The 23,461-nt window shown below is 44.4% G+C and overlaps 1 protein-coding gene across 5 annotated transcripts in view; it reads left to right on the forward strand.

Moving 5' to 3' along the window:
- Window positions 1–23,461, forward strand: part of LOC137333091 (collagen alpha-6(IV) chain-like) — a 356,547-nt gene that overhangs the window by 211,984 nt on the left and 121,102 nt on the right. For 4 of the 5 annotated variants that reach the window (XM_067997215.1, XM_067997219.1, XM_067997218.1 and 1 more), the window contains 6 exons: window positions 194–256; window positions 1,266–1,301; window positions 3,315–3,356; window positions 9,028–9,129; window positions 13,329–13,382; window positions 17,034–17,096. In XM_067997215.1, the coding sequence (XP_067853316.1) occupies window positions 194–256; window positions 1,266–1,301; window positions 3,315–3,356; window positions 9,028–9,129; window positions 13,329–13,382; window positions 17,034–17,096 (360 nt within the window). Of the gene's footprint in view, window positions 1–193; window positions 257–1,265; window positions 1,302–3,314; window positions 3,357–8,312; window positions 8,406–9,027; window positions 9,130–13,328; window positions 13,383–17,033; window positions 17,097–23,461 lie in introns of all 5 variants that reach the window. The other variant, XM_067997216.1, reaches the window with a different exon arrangement.

Raw genomic sequence — 23,461 nt, forward strand, 5'->3', positions numbered from 1 at the left:
TTGGACAGAACAAGGTAAGCAGGCCTAATGCTTCAACAACCAATGTCCAAATGAAATGACATTATCATTTAAATATTCAGTGACAGGCCGAAAGCCTGCGAGGGCCTAGCCATGGGGTGCTGGTTAACTGATGGTTCAGGTTTAATCTGATACATGGATGAATTGGCTCATTTGTCTCTGTTTTCTCTTGCAGGGCCTGAAAGGTTTTTCTGGCCCCTCTGGCCCCGTGGGTCGCAGAGGGCCACAAGGCATTTCAGTACGTATACGCTAAAGAACCGACCTGTGTTTTATTTCACCCATCTCGATGATCACTGGGATGTGAGATATTTAGGGCCGACAATTGCTCTACTTCTGTGATAAAACGAACTACTACCTGCATACTACGGCCAGAACAGATACCAGAATCTATTGTAATATTCTGTTGCCCTCAGACAATATTGTCGGTGAATACTCCACTGTTTAACCTATTGTTGCTGCTGGTCTAGGGGCTAATGTGTGCCCAGTGTTAGATCTTCACATATCTCCAACCAGATCCAATGGGCAGTTGGGATTCCACTTGGATACCAAAAGAGTGCTGCGAGTTGTCTGAATTGGGTAGCTTGTCAGCATAGTTAAAAAAATTGATGGTGCTCCCTCTAGTGGTAAAAGTATTTACCTGCGAACCATTGGAGGAAAACCATTAACAGACCAGGAAGGTCCCAGGTTCATCTCTGGGTCTCTGTACAGGTACGGACACTAATCTTAACCGCAGTGCCCCTGGGCTAGTGAGGAATGTTCAGACGTAAATAATGACCAGCATCTGATCTCTCTTTCGGAGGCATGCCAACCATGAAAGTTCTGAGCTCACTCCCTGGTCCGTGCAGAGTTAGCTGATGTCAGCCGAGGCAGTAGTAAAGGGGATTACAACTGAAGGGAAAGTCAGCCAGGGCTCCTGCTTCTGATCGCTTCACAGCACGACCCAGCTAATAAATGTGTGTGTGTGTGTGTGTGTGTGGACGCTGTGCGGACAGGATCAAGCTCAGGTGCGATGTCCCCACAGTTGAATAGCCTGCTCACACCGTTGAGACTCATGGATGAGTAGTGACCACTTGGGCAAGGTACTGGGGGTGGCTGAAACCCGTAGAACTACACCCAAGCCAATAATAGCCTGTATTGGAAATGGCCGGCATTATAATTATATATACAGGGGGTTGTTGATGGGTGTTTTTTAGTGGCCTCTGTCATTTTCCTAAGGAACCCACTAATCTTTTGATCTCTTTCTTCAGGGTCGACCTGGTCTACCAGGCTCTCGAGGATTAAAAGTAAGTGATGGTCCATGTTGATCACTAGTGTTCATTATAGACAAGTGTTACAGACAAGGGAAAGCTAATCCAGACAGCACCGTACTGAAACCCACTGCAGTCTACTGACACCCTGGCACTGAAATTTCTTGGGCAGTTATGCTGGGATCATGCTCACCGGTGCCCTCCAATGCTGACCCCACCAGTGGGAGGGTACCTCATCAGCCCTCTCCCCACCCAAAGACTCAAGGCATTGCCCTCCTCGGCCCCCTGTGTAAGGCGAACTGGTCCATTAAATTTTTAAAGAAAACAACTTAACCTTATCTTCAGGGCCCAGGCCGCTACTGTGGCCTAGACACCATGTGGGGCCCACTTATGCCCTCCTGCAGGCCGCTACGCCTTATCTCGCTGGGCGTATTGCCCTCCACTCTTAAGCCAGCTCCCTGGTGGACTGACAAAGTGGGAAATCCCCAAAATAGGAACGTTGCCATCCTTGGGGTCCCTCCAGCCCTGCCTGGGTGACCTTTTCATGCCTGAGCTGAGGGTCCGACCAATACAAGGCTGAGTGGGAGCTTTGAACTAAAGGTCAGGCCCCAGAGTATCTGGGTCCTGGCCTTTCCCTGAGCCACACTGCCAGACTCCCAGTGGGAGTTCGGTCGAACAGCTGAGGGTGTTCAGCCCCCTGTGTCTAAAGTAAAAGTCAGCCTGTCAAGTGACACCCAGGACTGGCCTGAAGCAACTATCTTCGATTACGATACTGTCAATGTTACTAAGCTGAGTTAAACAGGAATGTCTATCCCTCCCTTCAGACACATAATAAAATTAGCCACCTGCTCCTTCACATTATAACTCTGATAAGTTTACTTGGAAATATGATGTATTTAAAGCTACTATTATTCTGCAGTTACTGGGCCTAACTCCGGTACCTGTGTTAGCGTGGTGTGAGGCAGCAGCACTGAGTTATACTGACACACTCCACACATCCTGTAAGCAATGAAGCAGAACTCTCTGCATGTGCGTTTATCCACGCAGCGTTCTGCTGGGCATAGTGGTGACGTTTTTAAATTAGTGAGAATCAGACCAGCCTTTGCTAACATTTAAAATGTAACAGTGGTGCAATGGGCCAACTGGGGCCGTTTTAAACACTTAATTTGACTGCTTTAAAAAAAAAGGGGCTTCGTAGCTATTTTGATGGCAGATGCAATTTAATGCAGACAAGTGTGAAGTAATTAATTTTGGAAGGAAGAACAAAGAGGGGCAATATGAACTAAAGGGTACAATTTTAAAGGTGGTGCAGGAACAGAGAGATCTGCAGGTTCACATACACAAATCTTTGAAGGTGTCAGGACAAGTTGATAAAGCTGTTAAAAAAGCATACGGGATCCTTGGCTTTATAAATAGAAGCATAGAGTACAAAAGCAAAGGAGTTATGCTAAACCTTTATGAAACACTAGTTAGGCCTCAGCTGGACTATTGTGTCCAATTCTAGTGTTCAAAATTATGAAGGGTTTTGATAGAGTAGATGGGGAGAAACTGTTTCCAGTGGCAGGAGGGTCGATAACCAAAGGACACAGGTTTAAGATAATTGGCAAAAGAACCAGAGGGAAGGTGAGGAGACATTTTTTTATGCAGCGAGTTGTTATGATCTGGAATGAACTGCTTGAAAGGGTGGTGGAAGCAGATTCAATAGTACCTTTCTAAAAGGAACTGGATAAATACTTGAAGAGGAAAACTTTGCAGGGCTATGGGGAAAGAGCAGGGGAGTGGGACTAATTGGATAGCTCTTTCAAAGAGCCGGCACAGGCACGATGGGCCGAATGGCAGTATTATTCTATGAACATTGGTTAGGATTGCAGGCCTTGACAAAAAGGTATTGAGTAATGCAGCTTCAGAGGGTGGGCTATCGTGTGGTGACTAACTGAACCACTGAGAATGAACACACAGATGATGACACAAAGGCCAATTTTATACTTTGTTAAGTCGGCAGTTTTTAAAAGAATATTCTTCAAAGTTTAAAAAAAAATTGTGTTTCAGGGTAACATGGGATTGGGATTCCAAGGACAGAAAGGAGGAAAGGTAAGTATTGGGCAGGGGGAAAGCTTGCGAGATTAATTGTAATTTGCTTCTTAATTTTAAGATTTTATATTATATATTAAAGAAAATACATTTACAATGATTAAAAAATAAAACATCTGCATTTTCAGTATTATTTTCCTGCTGTGAGACCTTTAATTCCAGTTTACAGTCACACACCATCTGCGCAGATGAAGCTCTTTAAGACCGGAAGAGCATCTGGGAAAAGGAAAAGGTCCTTAGGCCCAAGAAGCCCATCCTTTCTCAGAGATCAACCCCACCTACCCACCTTCCCACCCTATCCCTTCTTGCTCCAGAAACACATCTGATTGTCTCTTGAACCCATTGATACTGTCCACTTCAATGTCCTTCCCGGGCAACTTATTCCACATCGCTATGACTCACTGGGTGGAAAAGTTCCACCTAACTCCCCTTCTTACTTTGATCTTCTTCATTTTTAACTTGAGCGCCCCGGTATTTAAATCATTTACCATAGTGATTAATTTGTCTGAATCAATTTTGTCAGTTCCCTTCGTAATCTTGAAAGTTGGATCTCAAAGTCTGCTCTATTTCGAAGACACCAACCTCAGCTGCCATGATGTTTCCTCATAACCTAAATTCCTGATATCCAGAATCATCTTCACTCCCCTGTGCACCCTTTCAAGGATAACATTGTTTCTTCGATAAGATAACTACAGCTGCACACAGTACTGAGAGGTCTGACCAGTGTTTTTTGATTTGTACTTTGTCCCTCTGCTGATACATTTATTTACATTTTTAAATGGAGCTAAGCACTATGTTGATGGCTTCACAGATTTCTGCACTATAATCCCTCATCACTTTCCTGATCAGAATACTGTACCACCGTTCCATTTAACATGTACTCCCTCTTTTAGTCCTTTGCTCCTACAGTGACTGTTCTAAATTTACACACATTAAAATGTGTCTCCCAGCTATTGGCCCAGCTCCTTAAAAGATCTAAATCTAATTGCCCGATCTCTGCTCAGTATTTCTTCCTGATGGCATGACTGGAAATGTGACATGAAAAATTCCAGTGTGAATCCCTGTCCCTCTGCTGTCATGATGGGAATTTCTGGGATGGTCCAATATTCTATCACTCGGTGATGCAGAAAATCACTGGACCAACAACCCATTTCTTGTACTTATCTCCTAATTTCATTAAAACAGAGATTACTTGAAAGTAATTAATCTAAGAAGATGTAACCCACTCTTAATAAAGATTTGATGAGTACTGTGCTTACTAAGGTGATCGAGATGTCAGTGTTAGGAAATGGAATTCTTTTCCATTTCAATCACCCGTTGTTTGGATCTAGCACTCCCAGGCCACGTACGGCTCGGTTCGCTGAAGAGTAAAACTCCCTTAATTATGCTGCAATCTCAGAAGAGGACCCTCTTACTGTATCAGTGAGACACTTTCCAATTTTCCACACCAGCCATCCTGTGGCCTTTCTCAGTAAGGTTCCAACATAGTGCTCAATTAGTGCCAAATTAGGATCAGTTTTATGACGTGGCCACTGGGAGCTGGATTGAATTATACAAACTCATTTCACAAAGGACCCTTTAAAACCAACAGACAGAGGAGACGTTCATACCATCAGATTGGCTGGGTTCAAATCCAGGTCCTAAAGGATTTAGATATTTTAACTGGCCTTTACTAAAATGTATAATAACGCTGTTGGCTCCTTTGTTTATGGGAACTTGGATTTTACACATTAAAAGCAATTTCAATCGCAGTCCACTCAATTCTTGTGAGTACATGGGCTAGATTTGCCCTCATTGCTAGATTATGGGGGAAAACCTAATCCAATTCCCTGCACATCTTTCGTTCAGTTGCAGTACTACAAATCTCCAGCGACACTGCTAAACTATCAGCTAATTAGCTCAGCAAGGCCACCTACAAGGTCCAAATGTTACTGCAGCCTTGACCCACAAACTGATTTAAAACTGCAGTATTTGAATACCTCTTAACAAAATCTGCAGAAGTTTAATTTTGGCTTGGCAATGGCTTCTTAAACTGGAGGTATCATTGTCGTGCTTATCCTTAGCAGTTTTCAGCAAGATTATGAATCGTTTTTAAAAATAAAAATATTGGTCGTGTATTCATCCACTCAGTCACTCTGCCTTTAAATTTTATATAAAAGTTAAATTTACAATAATGGGCTGCAGCGAAATGTTAGGGAACGAGGGGGGAGGGGTCAACCAAGAAGTGTCAGGGAGCAGGCAGAGGTCAACCAAAGTGTCAGGGAGCAGAGGTCAACTGTATTTCTCAAATCACTAGAAAGCTTTAATTGAAAGGAAAAAGTACTGAAAATGCAGGTATTGATATTGAAGAGGAGTGACTGACTGCACCCTTGGTGCTTGTGCTGTTGAATAAAGTTTTAATAAGCAGCTAGCGACAGCGGCAGGGTCGCTAACCATGTTAACCCATGCCTTCGAACACTTCATTTTCATTTGCTTTTTAAACAGATTGTGTGTGCGACCCGTCGAGCTGCACTGACTGCGTAATCGTGTCGCTGCCGGCTCTCCTTGTGATTAAAATCACTGTTTTTTAATGATGTGATTCTCATGTTATGAATGGACTTGGCAGCTCTTGGCTTTTACTTCATCTCCGAAGGAGGAGGGCGACTTAATACTGCAGCATGAAAGGTTGTGAGGCATTTCAAAGTGTCCCCACCGCTCCATCACAGTGTCACTGTAAATGCAGTGTTGGGAGCTGAGTGCCCCAGAACCTGAACCTGCATTAATCCTCCTCAGTGGAATGATGCTGTCTTTTGAATTAACATTATTTTCAGTCAAGACCTTCCCCCCTCCCCCCCCCCCCCCCCCCCCCGACGCTCCCAATTTAGGGTATTTTGAGGGCGGTAGTGGATGATGTAGTTTCAATTGCTCTCGGCTGTTGAGTTCCTGCACCTATGGGAGGCACCAAGCAAAAGAGGGGGAAGGAAAAAGGAAAATGGTCAGCCAGATCAGCCCTGTGCTTCTGTTGAATGCCACCAAGAGTTGACATGGTGTGGCATTGGCAGAAGTCCGATTGGCCAGTGAAGTTGGTATGGCCCAGAAAGGTCAAAGAGATTGGGAAGACGGGTTTAAAATTAAAATTCCCAATGGCCTAGTGGGTAAAAGGAGCCACACAGAAAAGTCTCTGGTTTGATGCCTGCTTTGTGCTGTGTGAGCTGATCTCAGCTGGGCTGCCAGTGGAGGAGCTACCTCGGTGGTCTTAAGCAAGGGAGGAGAAAAATCTGCCAGGGTTCCCACGTTGACTCCTTTCCAGTGATACTTACGGGACAGTGTGCATGTGTAGTTGTACGGTAAGAACAGGACTGATCTTGACTGTGGTGCCTCCCATGGGTTGAACAATTTCCCGATAGCAGCTGCCTCACACATGAAGGTGAGAGACGGGCCGAAGCCCATGGGCCCACAGGGCAGCAAGAGCCAGTGCTTCAGCAGAGGGGGAGAGGAAGGAATAACATTGGGAAAAACAGAATTTGTGTAGAATCTTAGTGGTGATAATTGAACCAAAAATCTGCAACCAATAGCTGCCAAGTTTCATTTCGACTGATGCATTTAACATGTGTTGCGCTTCCATTGACATCACATGCTCCATGCCCCAATGTGTTGCTATTTTCGACGTGATAGATGCCTAGTGCTGAATCACCCATTTCTAGTCCTCCAGCTCGACTTCTCTGCTTCTCATGTCCAGCTCACTTTATATGCTACAGCATTCTTCTGCTTCGATCACAATGGCTGTGTGTATCTACTCTCAGTTGCAGGGCTTGGCCTCTTGTGACAGAATCCAGATTCCTACATCTGTGACATCTTTCAATTCCCTTTTTTTTTAATTGGTTTAAATGAAACAAAAGCAATTTTCAATCTTTGTCCCACATACACTCTCCTTCCTACCTGCACTCTCACTGTGTTCAAATCCAGACTCATTGCACTGTCTCCTATTCTTTAACTCATTCTGTTCCAGGATCTCCTTTCTCATTCATCTTACCCATTGAGTCTTCCTTTACTTTCCACAATCACGAGGCTTTTAAAACTCAACCTTGGCATCACCTAACTAACACAACTTGATTTATTTCATCTTCTCTCATATTACTTTTGACCTTTGTGGCATTTTTCACAATGACTTTTTGCTATTCTCCATTTTTCTCAATGAAAATCATTGCCTGTTTGATGGCAACCTCCTTTCTCTTGTCACCGATGTCCTTAACCTTGCCATGGTTCAGCTGGAAACTGCACAGATGTTGAGGCCAATCCCTGTACCCGGACAATTAACCTTGTTATTAATCACAAATTTTTCAAATGTTATTTATGGAAACATTTGTTAAATATATAAGGGGGAAAAATCCATAACCTTTCCACCCGTTTTTCAAAGAGGATTTCTTCGTTTTTGTCTACCTTTCTCACTTGTTTTCTTCCCTCTTAGATATCTTCTCCTTCCCCTCATGCCTTTCGGCATTTCCTGCCCATGAGAATGATCAGGTGACCCACATCCAGTCACTGTCGGTAATGCTCTGGAACTGACCATGACAAGGTATGGTTGAGGTCAATCCACGGCACCTTTTCCCCCATCTTTGTAGGGAACTAAGTGGCTCTGATTAGTACCACAACCCCCTTGATGATCTAATGGGGACAACGAATTCACTGTGTCAGGAATGGCTGGTGCAAACCGTGCATCCTACCACTCTGTTGCACGGTGTGAGGGCGTGACAGTTTGGCACCCTGTTGGACCACCGCTGAGCTTTTTACTTGGTTCTTCTCTTTCTGAACCCTCTGGCTTACTGCTGGTTAAAAAGAAAACCTTTTCCTCTGGTGGTGGGAAGGTGAACCTTGTTAACTTTGGGAATTGTTACTTTGGTCTGTAATATACTGGAACTGTTTCTGACACTAACCATAACTAACCTTTTCCCCCTCCTCCACCCTCCCTGACCTCAGGGTGATGTAGGCCTTCCTGGCCCTCCTGGGCGCCCAGCAACTATCCCACAGGGCTCAGGGCCTGGGATAAACATCTCATTCATAGGAGAGAAGGTAACACTTGGGAGCGAGCTGTGAACTGAGCTGATGGTAGTCCTGGAAGAAATGGGGCAGATTGGGTACTTTTCCTCTCCTAACAAAGGAGATTCAGTCACATGTTCCCTCAGTCTTAATAACTGGCTTTATATCTAACTTGTTGGTCAGTAGTTAATGAGTAGATCAGTGCACTAGCTGGCCTGGTACCATAAAGCGTTAGGAGTGCTCATAATCTAGACACATGGCTGTGGATTTGAGTTCAAGAGCTGAGTCCATTACTCAAATCCCTCTGACACAGTAGACCAACTTTCTTTGGCTCTTGATCTAAACGGATCATGTTACAACAGACAGAAAAAACGAAAGTGTGTAACAGCGGAGAGGGACTCTGATCCTGCAGAGATAGTTTGGAAGTTCCCCTGTTGAAGAAAGAAAATGTAATTGTTGGGTGAGCATTCCTTTTGGCATAAATAAGGCCAGTTAAGAGTTGACAGACGTTGGATATGACCCATCCTAACCCAATATGACAATGCTGCCCCACCGTTCAGTGCCTCATTTCCAACCAGGGTTGCCACAGTCCCAGGTAGCATTGTTTTGTTTGATAAAAAACATTTAAGCTTCCTTCCTGATTGCTGCACCTCAGGGAGACGTGGGCCTGCCAGGTCCTCCAGGCCCACCACCTGCCACCGGGACGCTTGAGTTTGCTAGACCAGCTGGATTTCCAAAAGGGGACAGAGGTGAAAAGGTTTGTGGAAAAAAAATGGGGGGGGGGGAAATGACATGTCAGTGTAAATTTAGGCCCTCCTTCCGGAAGCAAGATGGGCCAACGAGTGGTCTAGAAAATGATGGCAGTTTTCTTTATATTAGGGCATGGAAGTAAATATTATGCTCATCAAGGTCTGCCAAGTAATAGAATCCTTTTCTTCTTTTTGCACCAATGTCTCCATCAGGTAATTTCAAAGTCAGATTCAGCAGAGGTTAGATGCAGGCTGTAAGCTCCCTGCACTCAGCCTTGCTCGTAGCCTCTAAATGGCATTCCCCAATGCCTATTTCCCACTCTGGTCCAATCTAGTGGCCTCTTTGAGTGAGACTACCAGTTGGTACTGAATTATGGCCAGGATTTTGCTACGGACTCGTCCACTGGATTAGACTTGCTTTAACTATGTTACACTTAGGAGCCTTACAGCCATCAGAAGAGACATTATTCCTCCACAGTGTGAAATGAGGAAGCATTCATTGAAGTAAATAAGATGTATAACTTCATCATATCTCTAATAGTGTATTGCAAAACAATCCCTGTTATCACTTCCTGATATGTGATGTGACAGTGAACTCTTTGGTTGCAGGCCTGTTCTGCCAAACCATCATTTCCTTCCAAAGACCCCTGAGCTTTGAGCAAAGGACAAGTTAAAAAGATATATGCTGCATATCTATAAAGCAGTTCATAATACACTTGTAACCCACCTTCCCTTCACCAGTGGTCCTAGGCAGAGTTGCTGTTTCACATGTCTCTGAACTTCCCATTCACGGCCTGCCTGTCTGTGGAATATCGCCAGAGTTGGGATTCAATGCTATTCCCTCTCCTCTTCCTGACCAATGAGGGGAAACAAGCAATTGCTATTTGGAACAGGAATGCCCCGGCATCTGTAACATAAAAGGGCCATATTAATATATAGTTTTAATAGAACTGTCAGGCCACGAACTTTGTTTTCCTTTTCCTGTGGAAAATTGCCAGGCTTCCTCTTGGCAACACCTGGCAGAGAGTTGTGGGTGCTGCAGCTTACAACATCGATGCATTTAAGGGGAAGCTGGATAAGTACATGAGGGAGAAAGGAATAGAAGGACATGTTGTTAGGGTGGGATGAAGTACAGTGGGGGAGGAGGTTCGTGTGGAGCATAAACACCGACCGGCACAGACCTGTTGGGCCGAATGGCCTGTTTCTGTGCTGTAACAATTTATGTAATTCTATGTAGCACTCCTGAGAGTGGCCCTTGAGCAAGTCAGTGTGGCTCTCTTAAAAAAGTTAATAAGTAACACTGCTATGAAGCAATAGATGGGCTGGAGCTACTGGTGGATTTGGAGAACAAAGTCAATATTTTGCACGGAAGGGACTGATGCGATAAGGTGTACTTCCTAAATATGGAGCTATCTGGAGATGAGCAGACGCACAGCTACCTCTTACACCTTGAATGTGAGTACATAGACTTCTACTGATGAGATGGATCTGGAGGGATGTGATGGTACGATAATGAGGGTACGGAATGATTAACTGCCACCAGTGCTGCTACTGCTATTATATGACTGGATGATTTTTGATTGAAAAACTCTCAACTTGAGGGAGCTGGTTAGCTCAAGAATAAGTAAACGCTGTGGCCATTCATTGTAAGTGCAGTCAATGCAATGGAAAGTGATAACACAGTGTAGAGGATGGCAAGTTTTGGACTTTGGGCAGATTTCAAATTTTTCATCTTAGTCAGTGCTTTGCCTTCAAATGATTATCCAATCCCCTCTCTTGTTGGAGAGAAGAAGATTAAGGGGTGGGGGGTAGGATGAAGGTATTCAAATGAATAAGGCCGAGGAATGTATAGGATTAGTTAGGGTTATTGGTACTGGAGAGCAGAACAGATACAATTATAAGCTGAAAAGGGGTAGATTCAGGCAGGAAATAAGAATAACATTACTTCACTGAGAGGTTGGTTGATTTTTGGAATAGCTTACCTAGGAACCCAAGAGGACGTAGGGGCAAGTAACTTGAATCTTTTCGAGAACAAGTTGGGCAAGTATATTGAAAAGAAACATCCTCAGTTATAATTGCCAGGATAGTGGGAAGACAAACTAGATGGACCTATGTGCCATCTAATTTCCTTGGAAGTTCTAATAGGGTGGGATGAAGTAAAATGGGAGGAGAAACCCTGGAGAAACGGAACAAGTGGCTGTTGACATTGTCTCTCTGGGCCGAAGTTCCGGCAGGAGGTCGGAAGAACCCCCTCAGAAATTTTAACCCTTGGTCTTTTCCAGCCGTGAGATTTTTCATGTTTCTCATCCCTGACGTTGTAATTTGTGAGGCAGCTATGATTTCAATTCTGGACAGTCTGGATAATGTAGATTGGGTGAATTTGAATAGTGTGGTTAGGGGCGGTATGTTTGTGTCCAATCCCAGGTGGTGTGGTTTAGGTGGGGTAAGATTGGTGTAATGTCTTATTCCTGACACTGTAATGAAGAGATGACGTTTTCTTCCCAATGGTGTGATGGTGGGGGTGGGCAGGGAGTTGGTCTGACTTCCGGCGGTGTAACAGAGTGGGGGATTGGAGTTGATCTCTGTTGAGCTATTAAGGTATTGCAGGTATGATCTGTAAAGGGCGAGGTGGTGAGTCTTATCTCTGGTGGTGTAATAGGGCGAGGGAGGTGGACCTGATCTCTTGAGTGTAATACGGTCAAGAGATGGATTTGATATCTGGCAGTGTAATTGCATGAGGTGGGCAGGTTTGATCTCAGAGAGTGTAATAGGATGAGGGGCAGGTCTGATCTCTGGTGCAAAAGGGTGAATGGAGTGGATCTGATCTCTGGTCATGTAATAGGGTGAGGGTTAGGTCTGATCTAAGGTGATGTACTAGGGTGAGGGTTAGGTCTGATCTAAGGTGGTGTACTAGGGTGAGGGTTAGGTCTGATCTAAGGTGGTGTACTAGGGTGAGGGTTAGGTCTGATCTAAGGTGGTGTACTAGGGTGATGGCATGGGTCTGATCTCTGGTAGCAGCTGCATTCCTGGCCATGGGCCATAAGGCCTTCTGGCTGCTGCTGGAAGCCCTGAGGCCTAGAGTACTTCTGGTTAAGATTAAAAAAGAAAATTACCTTTCGAGTCCTCTTTTGCCTGCCGGTCCCCCTCGGCCCTAGAATCTGAGAGGGGTTCCCAGCTCAAGCCCAGCGCCAGCTTCTTGGGGCACACCTGCGTCTGGATGCCCCACGGCTGCATGTATGTATATCTGCTCTATAGACTATATATAGAATACATATGGAATATATATATATTCAGTCAGTATAGAATGAGACACCGCTGCAATCTATTAGCTTTGATGAAAAAGATATCTGAATGATCCAGAATCGATACTGGAACAAGAAGCAGGCATTTGAGTCAGTTCTTGATCACGGAATGGATAAGGGTCAAATATGGGGTGTGATAAGGTTGGGTACCTTCTCCAACATGTGCAATATTTATTTGGTAATCTTTATGCATGAGGTGCTGATAGATACCGATGATCACGTTTAGGTGAATGACAGACCCCCGATGAGATGGCAGATCAGTGATAATTGTAGAGGCAGTAGAATTATGGTACAACCAATAAGTTTCAGCTGAGATCAGTAAGTCATTCTAGCTATTCCCCAATCATGTCATTGCACCGTCCAATTTAAAAAAGAGAGGAAAGATCAAAGTTGATCCAGTATTGTCTCAAGATTTGAACAAAGCACAATAGTAATCTTGTGGAGTTTTGTACATTGTTCAGTTCAACTGTGAAAAGCACGTAGCAGCACAATTATAGATATCTTTTCATACTTGTGTCGTGTCTGGGGAGAGCATTTTGAGCCTTATAATGTTGATGGCTACAGGTCAGTCACTGGTAGTGGTAGTGGTGGGAGCAATTTGAGGTGGTGAATTCAGAATATCACACAAGTACACTAAAACACACTAAAGCATAAGAGATTTTTTTTTAAATAACACTTTGGTGCCAATATATTAACATAACCCTATCGACAGCACTGGATCCTGTTTCTTTTTAAAATGAAGTTGTGATATTAAGATTTCCTGATCGGTGGGGGAGGAGTGGGGGTGGGGGAGACAACAGTCTTGGAGCAGGTTTTACTGTTCTGAGGGAGCCTGTATTATTTCAGATCCTCACAAACAGATTAGTACTGTGATGCTGTTTCTTCTTTGTTCCCCTCCCTCACAGGGTGATAAAGGAATACCTGGCTCTCCCGGAAGGCCCGGAATGCGTGGTTCACCGGTAAAGTTTCTTTTTCTCGCATGCTTCGGATGTGGGGAGTGCAGGTTTAGTAAATGTCAGTACATTACTCTCAAAGAGGGAGGGGGAAGATGAGTGAGACAAGCCATGTGAATGGTCTGTGAATGCTACCCGCCCCCCCCCAACTTCAAGGTTTTCTCCCCTCCTTTTCTGAGGTGTGCTGACTCGCTGTACTGGGATACAGTTTTGCATGTACCTTCCCTGGGTGGCCCATTTATTCTTTATTCCAGATCAGTCAGCTGAGCGTTGGTGAAATTAGCCTCAGTGGATCAGAAGTCAACCAATATTCCCATTCCTGAATTCTGCCCAATAATACCTGCTGGGCACGTGTGCACTATAGACGAGGATAGGATCTGCATGGCTGTGAGGCCCCCACTGCCTTCACTTCCGTGCGAGGGATCTCCCGTCGTAACTTCGGTGGAAGATCGGCGTAAACGCCCATCGCCGCTGCTTCGCTAGGATTTCCTCTCATTACACCACCCCCCCCACCACCCCAAGTTACAGTGGGAGACCAGGAGAACCCCTATGGGAATTCCAGGGATCAGTGGGCTGGGCTCACAAGAGGCCACTCGGGTGAGTTAGCAGTGGGCAATGAGAATTGAGGCTTTTAGGGGAAAAGGGGAGAAAATTTAACAGAAGAATAAAAACGATTTCTCCATTGTTGAACTAGAGGGAGATGGACAAGGTGTGCACCGTATTTTCGATATGTCCCACCAGAAGGTACAAAGTCGCATCATGGCCCCTTGTATAAAAACAAATTGTGGATCTCAAATGAGACTAGGGCTGCAACACTGTATTGCGTTTTGAAGCTTTGCACATGTCTTAGATTTAATGAGCAGGTATTTTATTGAGTTGCCTCATAATGTCATAAAAATTTATATTTGTACTGTCACTGGTATCCGCCAGTTGTCCCTTGTGCTTCACATTATAGAATTTCTGGTTAGAGGCAGTCAGGAGCTGCCATTTCCTGTAGAGCGCCTTCCATGGCTCAGTGGGTAGAAACAGTGCCTGTTGTGGTACTGAGCCACTCAGACCAGAAGAGCTACAGGTTCGGTCCCTGGCCTATGAGCAGTTAGTGGGAACACTACAACTGGCTTATCCTCTGCAGGCAGGGATGGATCAACCAGGGGTGCTGCTCCTGATCATGTGTGTGGATGTCAGGTGAAGACAGAATAAGGCTTGCCTTATGGCGGTATTGCCTGCTGATATTCAAGGACCAATCTTCCCAGTTCGTGCTACCGGCAGGGAGCTTCGCTTGCCAGTCGCACATGTCGGGTAGGCTGCCCACAATTTTCAGTCCATTCATGCCAGTGATATCCCCATATCCATAGCGGGAAAACTCACCCCACCTTCCTTGCCCGCCCGCAGTGCAAACTTGGAAAATCAGGCCATCATTTTGAGGAATGACCATTTGGGAGAGGTATGAGGTCTGTGGAACCGTACCCAAGGCATCAGTTAGTGCCTTCAGGGGAGTAAGGTACAATAGCTAAATGATTACGGTACTGAGATACCACCCTCCAGAGAGAGTTCCCAACTCACCATAGCAAGATGTAAAGCTGACTTCAATAAATCTAGTAATTGGTGGCTGGTAACAAGAAAAGTGGCCATGAAGAACCCAACTCATTCAATAATCTGCCATCTCTGCCTGGTCCTGACCTCCATGCAACTTCGCCCTACATTACGTGATTAACTTTTAATCCCCTGAAGGCAGCTAGGGATGTGCAATAAATGCTGCCTTGCCAATGTCACCCACATCCCAAGGACAAATATTAAAAAAAACCTCTTCCTAATGTGTTTCCACCACTTCAACTCCTGTAACATCATGAATCAAGGCACAAGTCAGGAGTGTGATGGAATACTCTCCACTTGCCTGGATGAGTGCAGCTCCAACAACAGTCAAGAAGCTCAACACCATCCAGGACAAAGCAGCCTGCTTGATTGGCACCCCACCCACCACCCTAAACATTCACTCCCTTCACCACCGGCGCACCGTGGCTGCAGTGTGTACCATCCACAGGATGCACTGCAGCAACTCATCAAGGCTTCTTCGACAGCACCTCCCGAACCCGCGACCTCTACCACCTAGAAGGACAAGGGCAGCAGGCACCATGGGAACAACACCACCTGCACATTCCTCTCCAAGTCACACACCATCCCGACTTGGAAATATATCGCCGTTCCTTCATCGTCGCTGGGTCAAACTCCTGGAACTCCCTCCCGAACAGCACTGTGGGAGAACCTTCACCACACGGACTGCAGCAGTTCAAGAAGGCGGCTCACCACTACCTTCTCAAGGGCAATTAGGGATGGGTAATAAAATGCTGGCCTTGCCAGCGACGCCCACATCCCATAAACAAATAAAAAAAAAGAAGCAATGGGCTGAGGGAAGCGTACAAGATGTTACTGGCACAGAAGTCCACAATGTAACATGGAGGGGGAGGCGTTCTATGTAAAATATCCAGGTAGCCTCTAGACAGTAGTTCAACATGTTAACAAGAGGCAACTGAAGGAAAGCAAAATGTGTACAGATATCTCCCTTTATAATATTGAGTAATTATGGAACAATTTGTTGAAGTATATTTCCTTTAAGCATTGGGTTCCTGTGCTTTTGGAACCACAGGGAGACAGAATTCGGATTGGGCATCCCAAAGGATCAGTGATGGCTGGTAAAGAAACTTTGAACCTGATAGACTAGCATCGATACAACTGGAAACAAATGAAGTTTCAAAGCAGCAAATCTTTGTTTCGCAGGCTCCTGTAGCCTTCCAGCACTTCACCCAAGTAGCCATTCTTTTGGGAGAATAAACAGAGAGTGCCAGTGGGCCGATTAGGCCTAAGTTGGCACCATAACTGTGCCCAACTCTGCCTCTCCCCAATGCCCAGCCTTACCCATTTTCCAGGAGGAGTAACTGGATAGGAATCAGGAACTTTGACTGAGGCTAGGGATGCTGAGGCTCACCGGGTTGAAACGTCCTTCCAGGATGTGTGTCTCAGTATCACACCACATTCGCTCACTCAACCACTTGGATCTCGCAATTGTGTTATTTTAACTGCCTGATGTGAATTTAACTCTTTTCCTCACACTGTCAAACTCAGTAACTGCACTAAGCCAAGATGTTCCTTATTTAAAAAAATAAAAACCAAAAGAAAGGAAAAAAAAGTTATTAAAATTAATTTGCAGGCTGGCCCAGTGACTCAGTGAGTAAATGCACTGCCACCCAGTGTGATCCAGAGTGATAAAGACCTTAGATCTCGGGTTCGACGCGAGGCCTATGACATATTATCTAACCTCAGCTGGAGCAGCAGTAGGGGGTCCTATTATTGGCCTCGGTGCCCCTGGACTAGGAAATAGAAAAATCAACCAGATTTGCCCAGTGCAGTGACTCTTGCTGGGCAGTGTTTGTGTGTGAAAGTTGGGTAAGATTAGGATTGGGTTTGGTGTGATGCCCTCAGCGGAATCATATCCCAGAAAGAGTCCATGCCTTCAGGAGATGAGGGGAGAAGATTGAAAGCTGTGTTGCTGGTTAGGATCCACCTTTGGTCTCTGCCGTTCCTGACTGTAGGTTAAAGTAATGAGTTGTTGTTAAAAGTGAATTCTAGCCCTATGTGACTGTTGGCTTCCTTCCTTTCCAGGGTTATTCAGATGTAAGTGGAGCAAAAGGAGAGAAAGGCATCCCCGGACTCCCAGGCCCTAGGGTAAGAAAATGCAATTTTATTAGATTTTCGCTGTCCATTATCTTTCTGCTGATCTTAAGGGGGAGGAGGAAGGATTTCTCTGTGAGATTGAAATAAAATTTGAGAAAAACCACTAGTGTATCTTGTCATCTATTAGAAGAGCCCTACTCAACATTGAGTAAACCCACCAATGAGGAGGGCAGCATTGAAACCGATGGTCCAATATTCTGAATGAGTGCTTCTGGTGTGGAGCCTCACCCACCAAGAACACAAATCTGGAAATCGCAGGCACGCGCCCCGCGAGTTCCGTCATGGGGAAGTGTGTCCGCAATTCTCCAATATGGCCTCCCAGCAGGCGAGGCTCCACACTGGGAACGTGCATTTAGAAAAACGGCTCTCTGATGTATGCTATTGCACTGGGCTAAAACAGGCAAGCCCAGTGGCACAGACAGAAATAGCGCTGACTGTTCGGACTCCCAGTCTCATGCTGAGAGAGAGGAGAGTGGCAGCTGGCACATTGGCTCTGGAGAGTAATGCAGGAGATCAACGTAGAATTTGTAGTAAAGGAATGAGGACATTTATAAACTCAGTGCAGATACATACAACAAGAAAAACAAGTGGCATTTATGTAACACCTTAAATGTAGGAAAACTGCAACGGCATTCATTCACAGGAACATAATCAGACAAAAAATTAACACCGAGCTAAAGAAGGAGATATTGGGATATTAGGACGGATGACTTGGGCAAAGGGGTAAGTTTTAACGAGGGTCTTAAAGGAGGCAAGAGAGGTGGAGAGGTTTAAGGTGGGAATTACAGTGCTTAGGGCCTAGACAGCTGAAGGCACGGCCATTAATGGTAGAGTGAAGGGAGTGTAGGATGCACAAGGGGTCAGAATTGGAGGAACGCGGAGATCTCGGGGAGTTATAGGCTGGAGGAGGATACAGAGATAGGAAGGGGTGAGGCCATAAAGGGATTTGAACACAAGGATGAGAATTGTAAAATTGAGGTGTTGGTGGACTGGGAGCCAACGTATGTCAGCAAGCACAGGGGAGTAAGAGTTTTACTGGGGACAAGGGCTTCAAAGGCAGAGGTGAGGGAATGTTTGAGTGGATCGACAGCTGCCGATGTATTGTGGCAAATGGAGGGCCAAAAGCTAGACATTTGGGAGTTTGAAGGTGCCATTGTAAGTGACTTGGAGGAGAGATTTTTCCAGTGGTGGTCGCAGAAGAAAATGGGGTTGGAAGGGGGAATGTGAGTGGTGAGGGATACAAGGAAGTGATGGCCTTGTCTGTGATTGAGGGAGGACAAGAATGGTTGGCAGCAGCAGCAGCAATTGGTAAGCTGCTGAGCTGAGAAAACAGCTATAATAGTGAATCATAGACATTTGCTGATAATTTATTAGCGAAATAATATACTTGTTTCTTGACGCATGTTTCAAGTATTTTTTTCTGCGACGCTACTAAACACTTTTGGTCTCAAATTTAATCACTTGAGTTGTCCTTCCTTCACCCATTCTGTGAAACATTAAATTAGGGACATCTGTAACAAATCCACCTTGTGCTTTTAACAGATACTGCTGCCTTGATTTCATTTGTTCCTAAGTTAGCTCAAAGACAGTAACAGCTAGAGACTACTTGATGGGAACTTCATGCTATTGGCAGGGAGCCTTGCCTTCCTGCAGCATAAATAAAGTGTACGTTGCCCATTATTTTCCATCCATTATCATGGAATGTTCCATGATGTGGAGGCACCAGGCAAAGGTCCTTGCCAGCATTGTGAACTTAGAAAATTACCCATCATATAAAAGTTGCATAAAATATGATAAATAAGTCTTCTTTACAGTAACTCCCCAAGGGCCTTTCAAACTTTACCAAAAGACTGCTTTGACTTGTGCCAGGATCCGACCTGCTTCTTTGCATTTCACAAGAGATGCATTGGTTCATTCAGGTTCAAAACATGAGCCAAGAGCTGCTATTCTGAGATCCAACGATATTGTTCGTATAGGTGAAACTGGTTCAGCTACACTATACCTCATGAGAGGCTTCAAATCACTGCGCTCACGCTTTTTTTCCACAAAGCCTCTCATGCTGTTGATGGCTTGCTGTATATGCAACCGAAAATTTTGACAAAGATACCCTCACTTTCTTCTCATTGTGACATTGATGCATGGGATGGATGGCTATTTTCTGGTGTCCAGGATGGTTAGATCTGCTAAGCCCTCCGCATGAACACTGCTAGGGCCAGGCAGCTGTTGTCCTATGTTGCAGATGAGAATTTGGAAGAATTAGACATCAATTATAATACAGAAACAGGCCATTTGGCTCAACCAGCCCATGTTGGTGTTTATCCTCCACACGAGCAGTAGTCTTAATCCCATGTGCCCACCCTATTCCCATAATCCCGTCATTCCCCTTCTCTTCACCCAACTATTTAACCTATTCTTAAAAGTTGACATGGTCTCTGTTTCAATCACTGACCCTGGTATTGCATTCCACAGTCTTACAGCCCTCTGTGTAAAAAGGTTTCTCCTGCCCTCTGTCCTAAATCTCTTACATTTAATCGTATAACTATGTGCTCTTGTTCTGCTCTTCAATCACTGGAAACAGTTTGTTTCTATCTACTCTGCCCCATTCCTTCATAATTTTAAAAACCTTTATCAAATCACCCCTTTACCTCCTCTGTTCAAATGAAAAGAGCCCCAGTTTATCAAATCTTGCCCAGTGTGAACACTACTCAGTTTTGGATTTGGCCTGAGTGTTAGGCAGCTGAACCTCCTGAGCTTTTGGCTTTCAAACCTGTAATGTTAAAAGAATTGGTGGCATTCGTTTATATTTTTTAAACTTTCCTTCCCTTATCCCATCTGGATAAGAATATAGGCTTGAAAAAATGGAATTCACAGCCCATATAGCATATCCAGATCCACCTACGTGACCCACTCAGAACAGTTTGATCTCCCTCTGGCCTTTGTTGTACTGCATTAAATTCATAGTTGTCATTATGCATTAAAATAGCAGCAGACAATCTACATAAAAATAGAGATTGTTAATCGTTTCCATCATCAAGTCGGAATTGAACCACTCAAAGATAAATATGGGATGACCACAATAGGGATGCAATTTAGACACAGTACGAGCAGTAACTCAACACAGATACAAACAGTTACCCAAGTCATATATGAGCGGTAACTCAACACAGATATGAGCAGTAAACCAGCACAGATACGTGAGGCATGATTTTGACTTGGAGCCGGGAACTTAGCGGGTGGGTAGATATTGATGTGGGAAAACTGTAAGTGAGTTGAGTGTGTCGGAATCTGCGATCGCAACTCAATTGAAGGTAATTATTTTTGCTTCCAGGTTTCCCGCACGATAGCCAGCCAGATTGACAGGCTGGCTGCCGGCTGGGAGGGTAAGCAGAGGGGAGCAGAGAGGAGGGAGGCAAAGATCAGGGCAGTGGGAGATGTCGGGGGTGTGGGCGAGGGGGAGTCTGATGCTGTGGAGGACAGCAGAGGGGGGTGTCTTGGACATCAGGGGGGGTCTTGACCATTGGGGGGGTTCTCCCATCGGGGGGTCTCAGTCATTGGGGAGGGTCTCATTGAGGGGTCTTGGCCATCGGGGGGCTCTCACAAGGGTGGGGGTGTGGTTATTGGCCATTGGGATGGTCCCCCATTGCGGGGGGGTCTCCCATTGCGGGGAGATGGCTGATCGCAGGAGGTAAATTTTTTTTTGTTTAGCATTTCTCTTAATTCAGATTAATGCGAATGATCAAATATTCTACCCATATTCAAACATTTCTCCAATATTACTCTTTATAATATTCAGCATCACTGGCCATGTCATATAAAACATGCATATTTGGAAATCTGCAAAGAACACTGTTTAAGGTTTATTAATTCTTGCTACAACATTCCCAACTGTTGGTATTTGGAAATGAAGTCCTGCGATAAAAGAACAAATTGTTAATTTGAGCAAATGAGCATTTCAATTAAAACATTGCTTGTTTCTTTTTGAATTTAAAAGTCTGTTGAAAAGGTGATTTTGCATTCCATAGCTATTTCTATTGGGATTTCAGCAACTAGTTGACAATATTTTAGCAGTGTAAACAGTCTGTGTATAGAAACAACCACTAACTACTTTCCTTTATATTAAAATCTTACACAAATGATATAGAGAAATAAAAAAAAGATGCATCTATGAAACACAGAGTTAACAATTGTCACAACAAAAGGTATTCTATGCTGCATCAAGCCTCCCGTTTTCAAAAGATCATTTATTTAAAAACGTACACGTACAGGTCCAATTTCTTAAGGATAAGGCAAGGCTCAAAGCAATCAATCACCAATGACGTCTGCAAAGTGAATTTTTAGTCTCACAATTTATGGTTACTATAATGACAATACCTGTATATATTTTGCATAAGTTGCAAAGCTTGTACCTACTTCTATTGTGACATTTATCTTCAGCATGGTTCCTCCAACCGTTTCTATTTCTAATGTTTTGTGAAACATAGAAGGGGGTTTTCCACTGCATGGCATTTCCTCTACCCTATGTCATTCACTTTATGATTCTTCCCTTGGATTCAGTATGCCAAAATTCTAATACTAGAGTTTCTGTCACCTCTGAGACAATGTGAAGATGAGAGGCAGCAGCAGAATTGCAAGGCAAGGTCTTAGGCCCATTACATCTCCACATTCTCTTGCGTTTCCTTCAGCACGGAATGAATGACAGGCGTCTGGACATGTTCTGATTTTCTGAGCTCTGAGATGATCACATTTCAGGGATTCATAATACATTATTTCTATAGGATCCATTGTAATTGGTCCAATTGTGCATTAGCAGCTGGCATCTATAACTTCCATGAAGGGGTTACTGCTTGGAATCTGCTGGATCACAAATGACGTGTGGCAGCCTTCATAGTTGATTGCTCCTGTAGTTTCCTTTATAGTTTGTTCAAAGGCTGGATATTCAGTGTCGCATGGCTGGAAAACTTGCTTTGGTCTCTGTGCCCGTGGATCCTGCCCTTCTCGTCTCCTTTTCACTGGAGAGATTGAGAAGCCATGGGAAACCCATGCAGGTAAAGTAAAATTCGCTTCATACTTAGAATCAACAAAAAATTAAGTTCCTCAACTATTTCAATGAGGTAAATTGACCCTTTAACAATCCGCCCACCGGCATTAAGTGGGGACGGGACTTCCAGGTTTCGGATGTGTGCGCACATCCAAACGTGCCCGGGCTAAACCCTGAAGTGGACACGTTGGAGCCGGGTTGCGGTCACACTCCAAAAAGCTGCTATTTTAACCTCCCACTCACCCCCAACCCACCTGTTCTTTGGGGTTAAAATTACCCCCACGCAGTTATGCATGACATATACGAGCAGTAACTCAACATAGATGTGAACAATAGCCCAACACAGATACAAGCAGTAATTCAAGACATATATCATAGTATCATAGTAGGTACAGCACAGGAGGAGGCCATTCGGCCCATCGTGCCTCAGCTAGCTCTTTGAAAGACCTATCCATTTAGTCCCACTCTCCCACTCTTTCCCCATAGCACTGTAAATTTTTTCCCTTCAAGTATTTATCCAATCCCCTTTTGAAAGTTGTAAACAATTTTACAACACCAAGTTATAGTCCAGCAATTTTATTTTAAATTCACAAGCTTTCGGAGGCTTCCTCCTTCGTCAGGTGAACTTTTGAAAGTTACTATTGAATCTGCTTCCACCACCCTTTCAGGCAGGGCATTCCAGATATATAAGCAGTAATACAACACAGATATAAGCAGTTACCCAACACAGATACGAACAGTAACTCAATGCAGACATGGGCAGTAACTTAACACAGATCAGAGCAGTCAGCCAACATAGATATAAACAGTCACGCAACAAAAATGGAATAACTCAGTCCACCTTTACCAAATGTCTGGCACCAGAAACACAGCCATCATTTTCCCCAAGCACACTTCAAACTGAGTTTACGTGAGGACGTAAGAGCTCACACAGGAATTATTGAAGGTTTTCCAGAAGGTGCATAAATTTACTGACCCACAGCAGAAGAACTGCATATTAACTCTCCAATCCTCTGTAGAGGTTAGGATACAAGAGTTGGGATGCATTTTGGAAGAACATAAAAGGATTATGCATGGAAAGATTGGTTTCATTTACACAACAGTTGTGCCTTTCCAATGCTACAGTCCAATACCCATACAAGTTTCCAACAAGAAAGTATTCTCATGTTGTTATGATTTAATTGAAATAATAGAATTACATAGAAATTACAGCATAGAAAGAGGCTATTCCTCCATGTTGGTGTTTAAAGGAATATAGGAACAGGAGTAGGCCATTCAGTCCCTTGAGCCTGTTCCTCCATTCAATGAGATTAAGGCT

Source organism: Heptranchias perlo, chromosome 15 (genome assembly GCF_035084215.1).
Source record: "Heptranchias perlo isolate sHepPer1 chromosome 15, sHepPer1.hap1, whole genome shotgun sequence".
NCBI classification, from domain to species: domain Eukaryota; kingdom Metazoa; phylum Chordata; class Chondrichthyes; order Hexanchiformes; family Hexanchidae; genus Heptranchias; species Heptranchias perlo.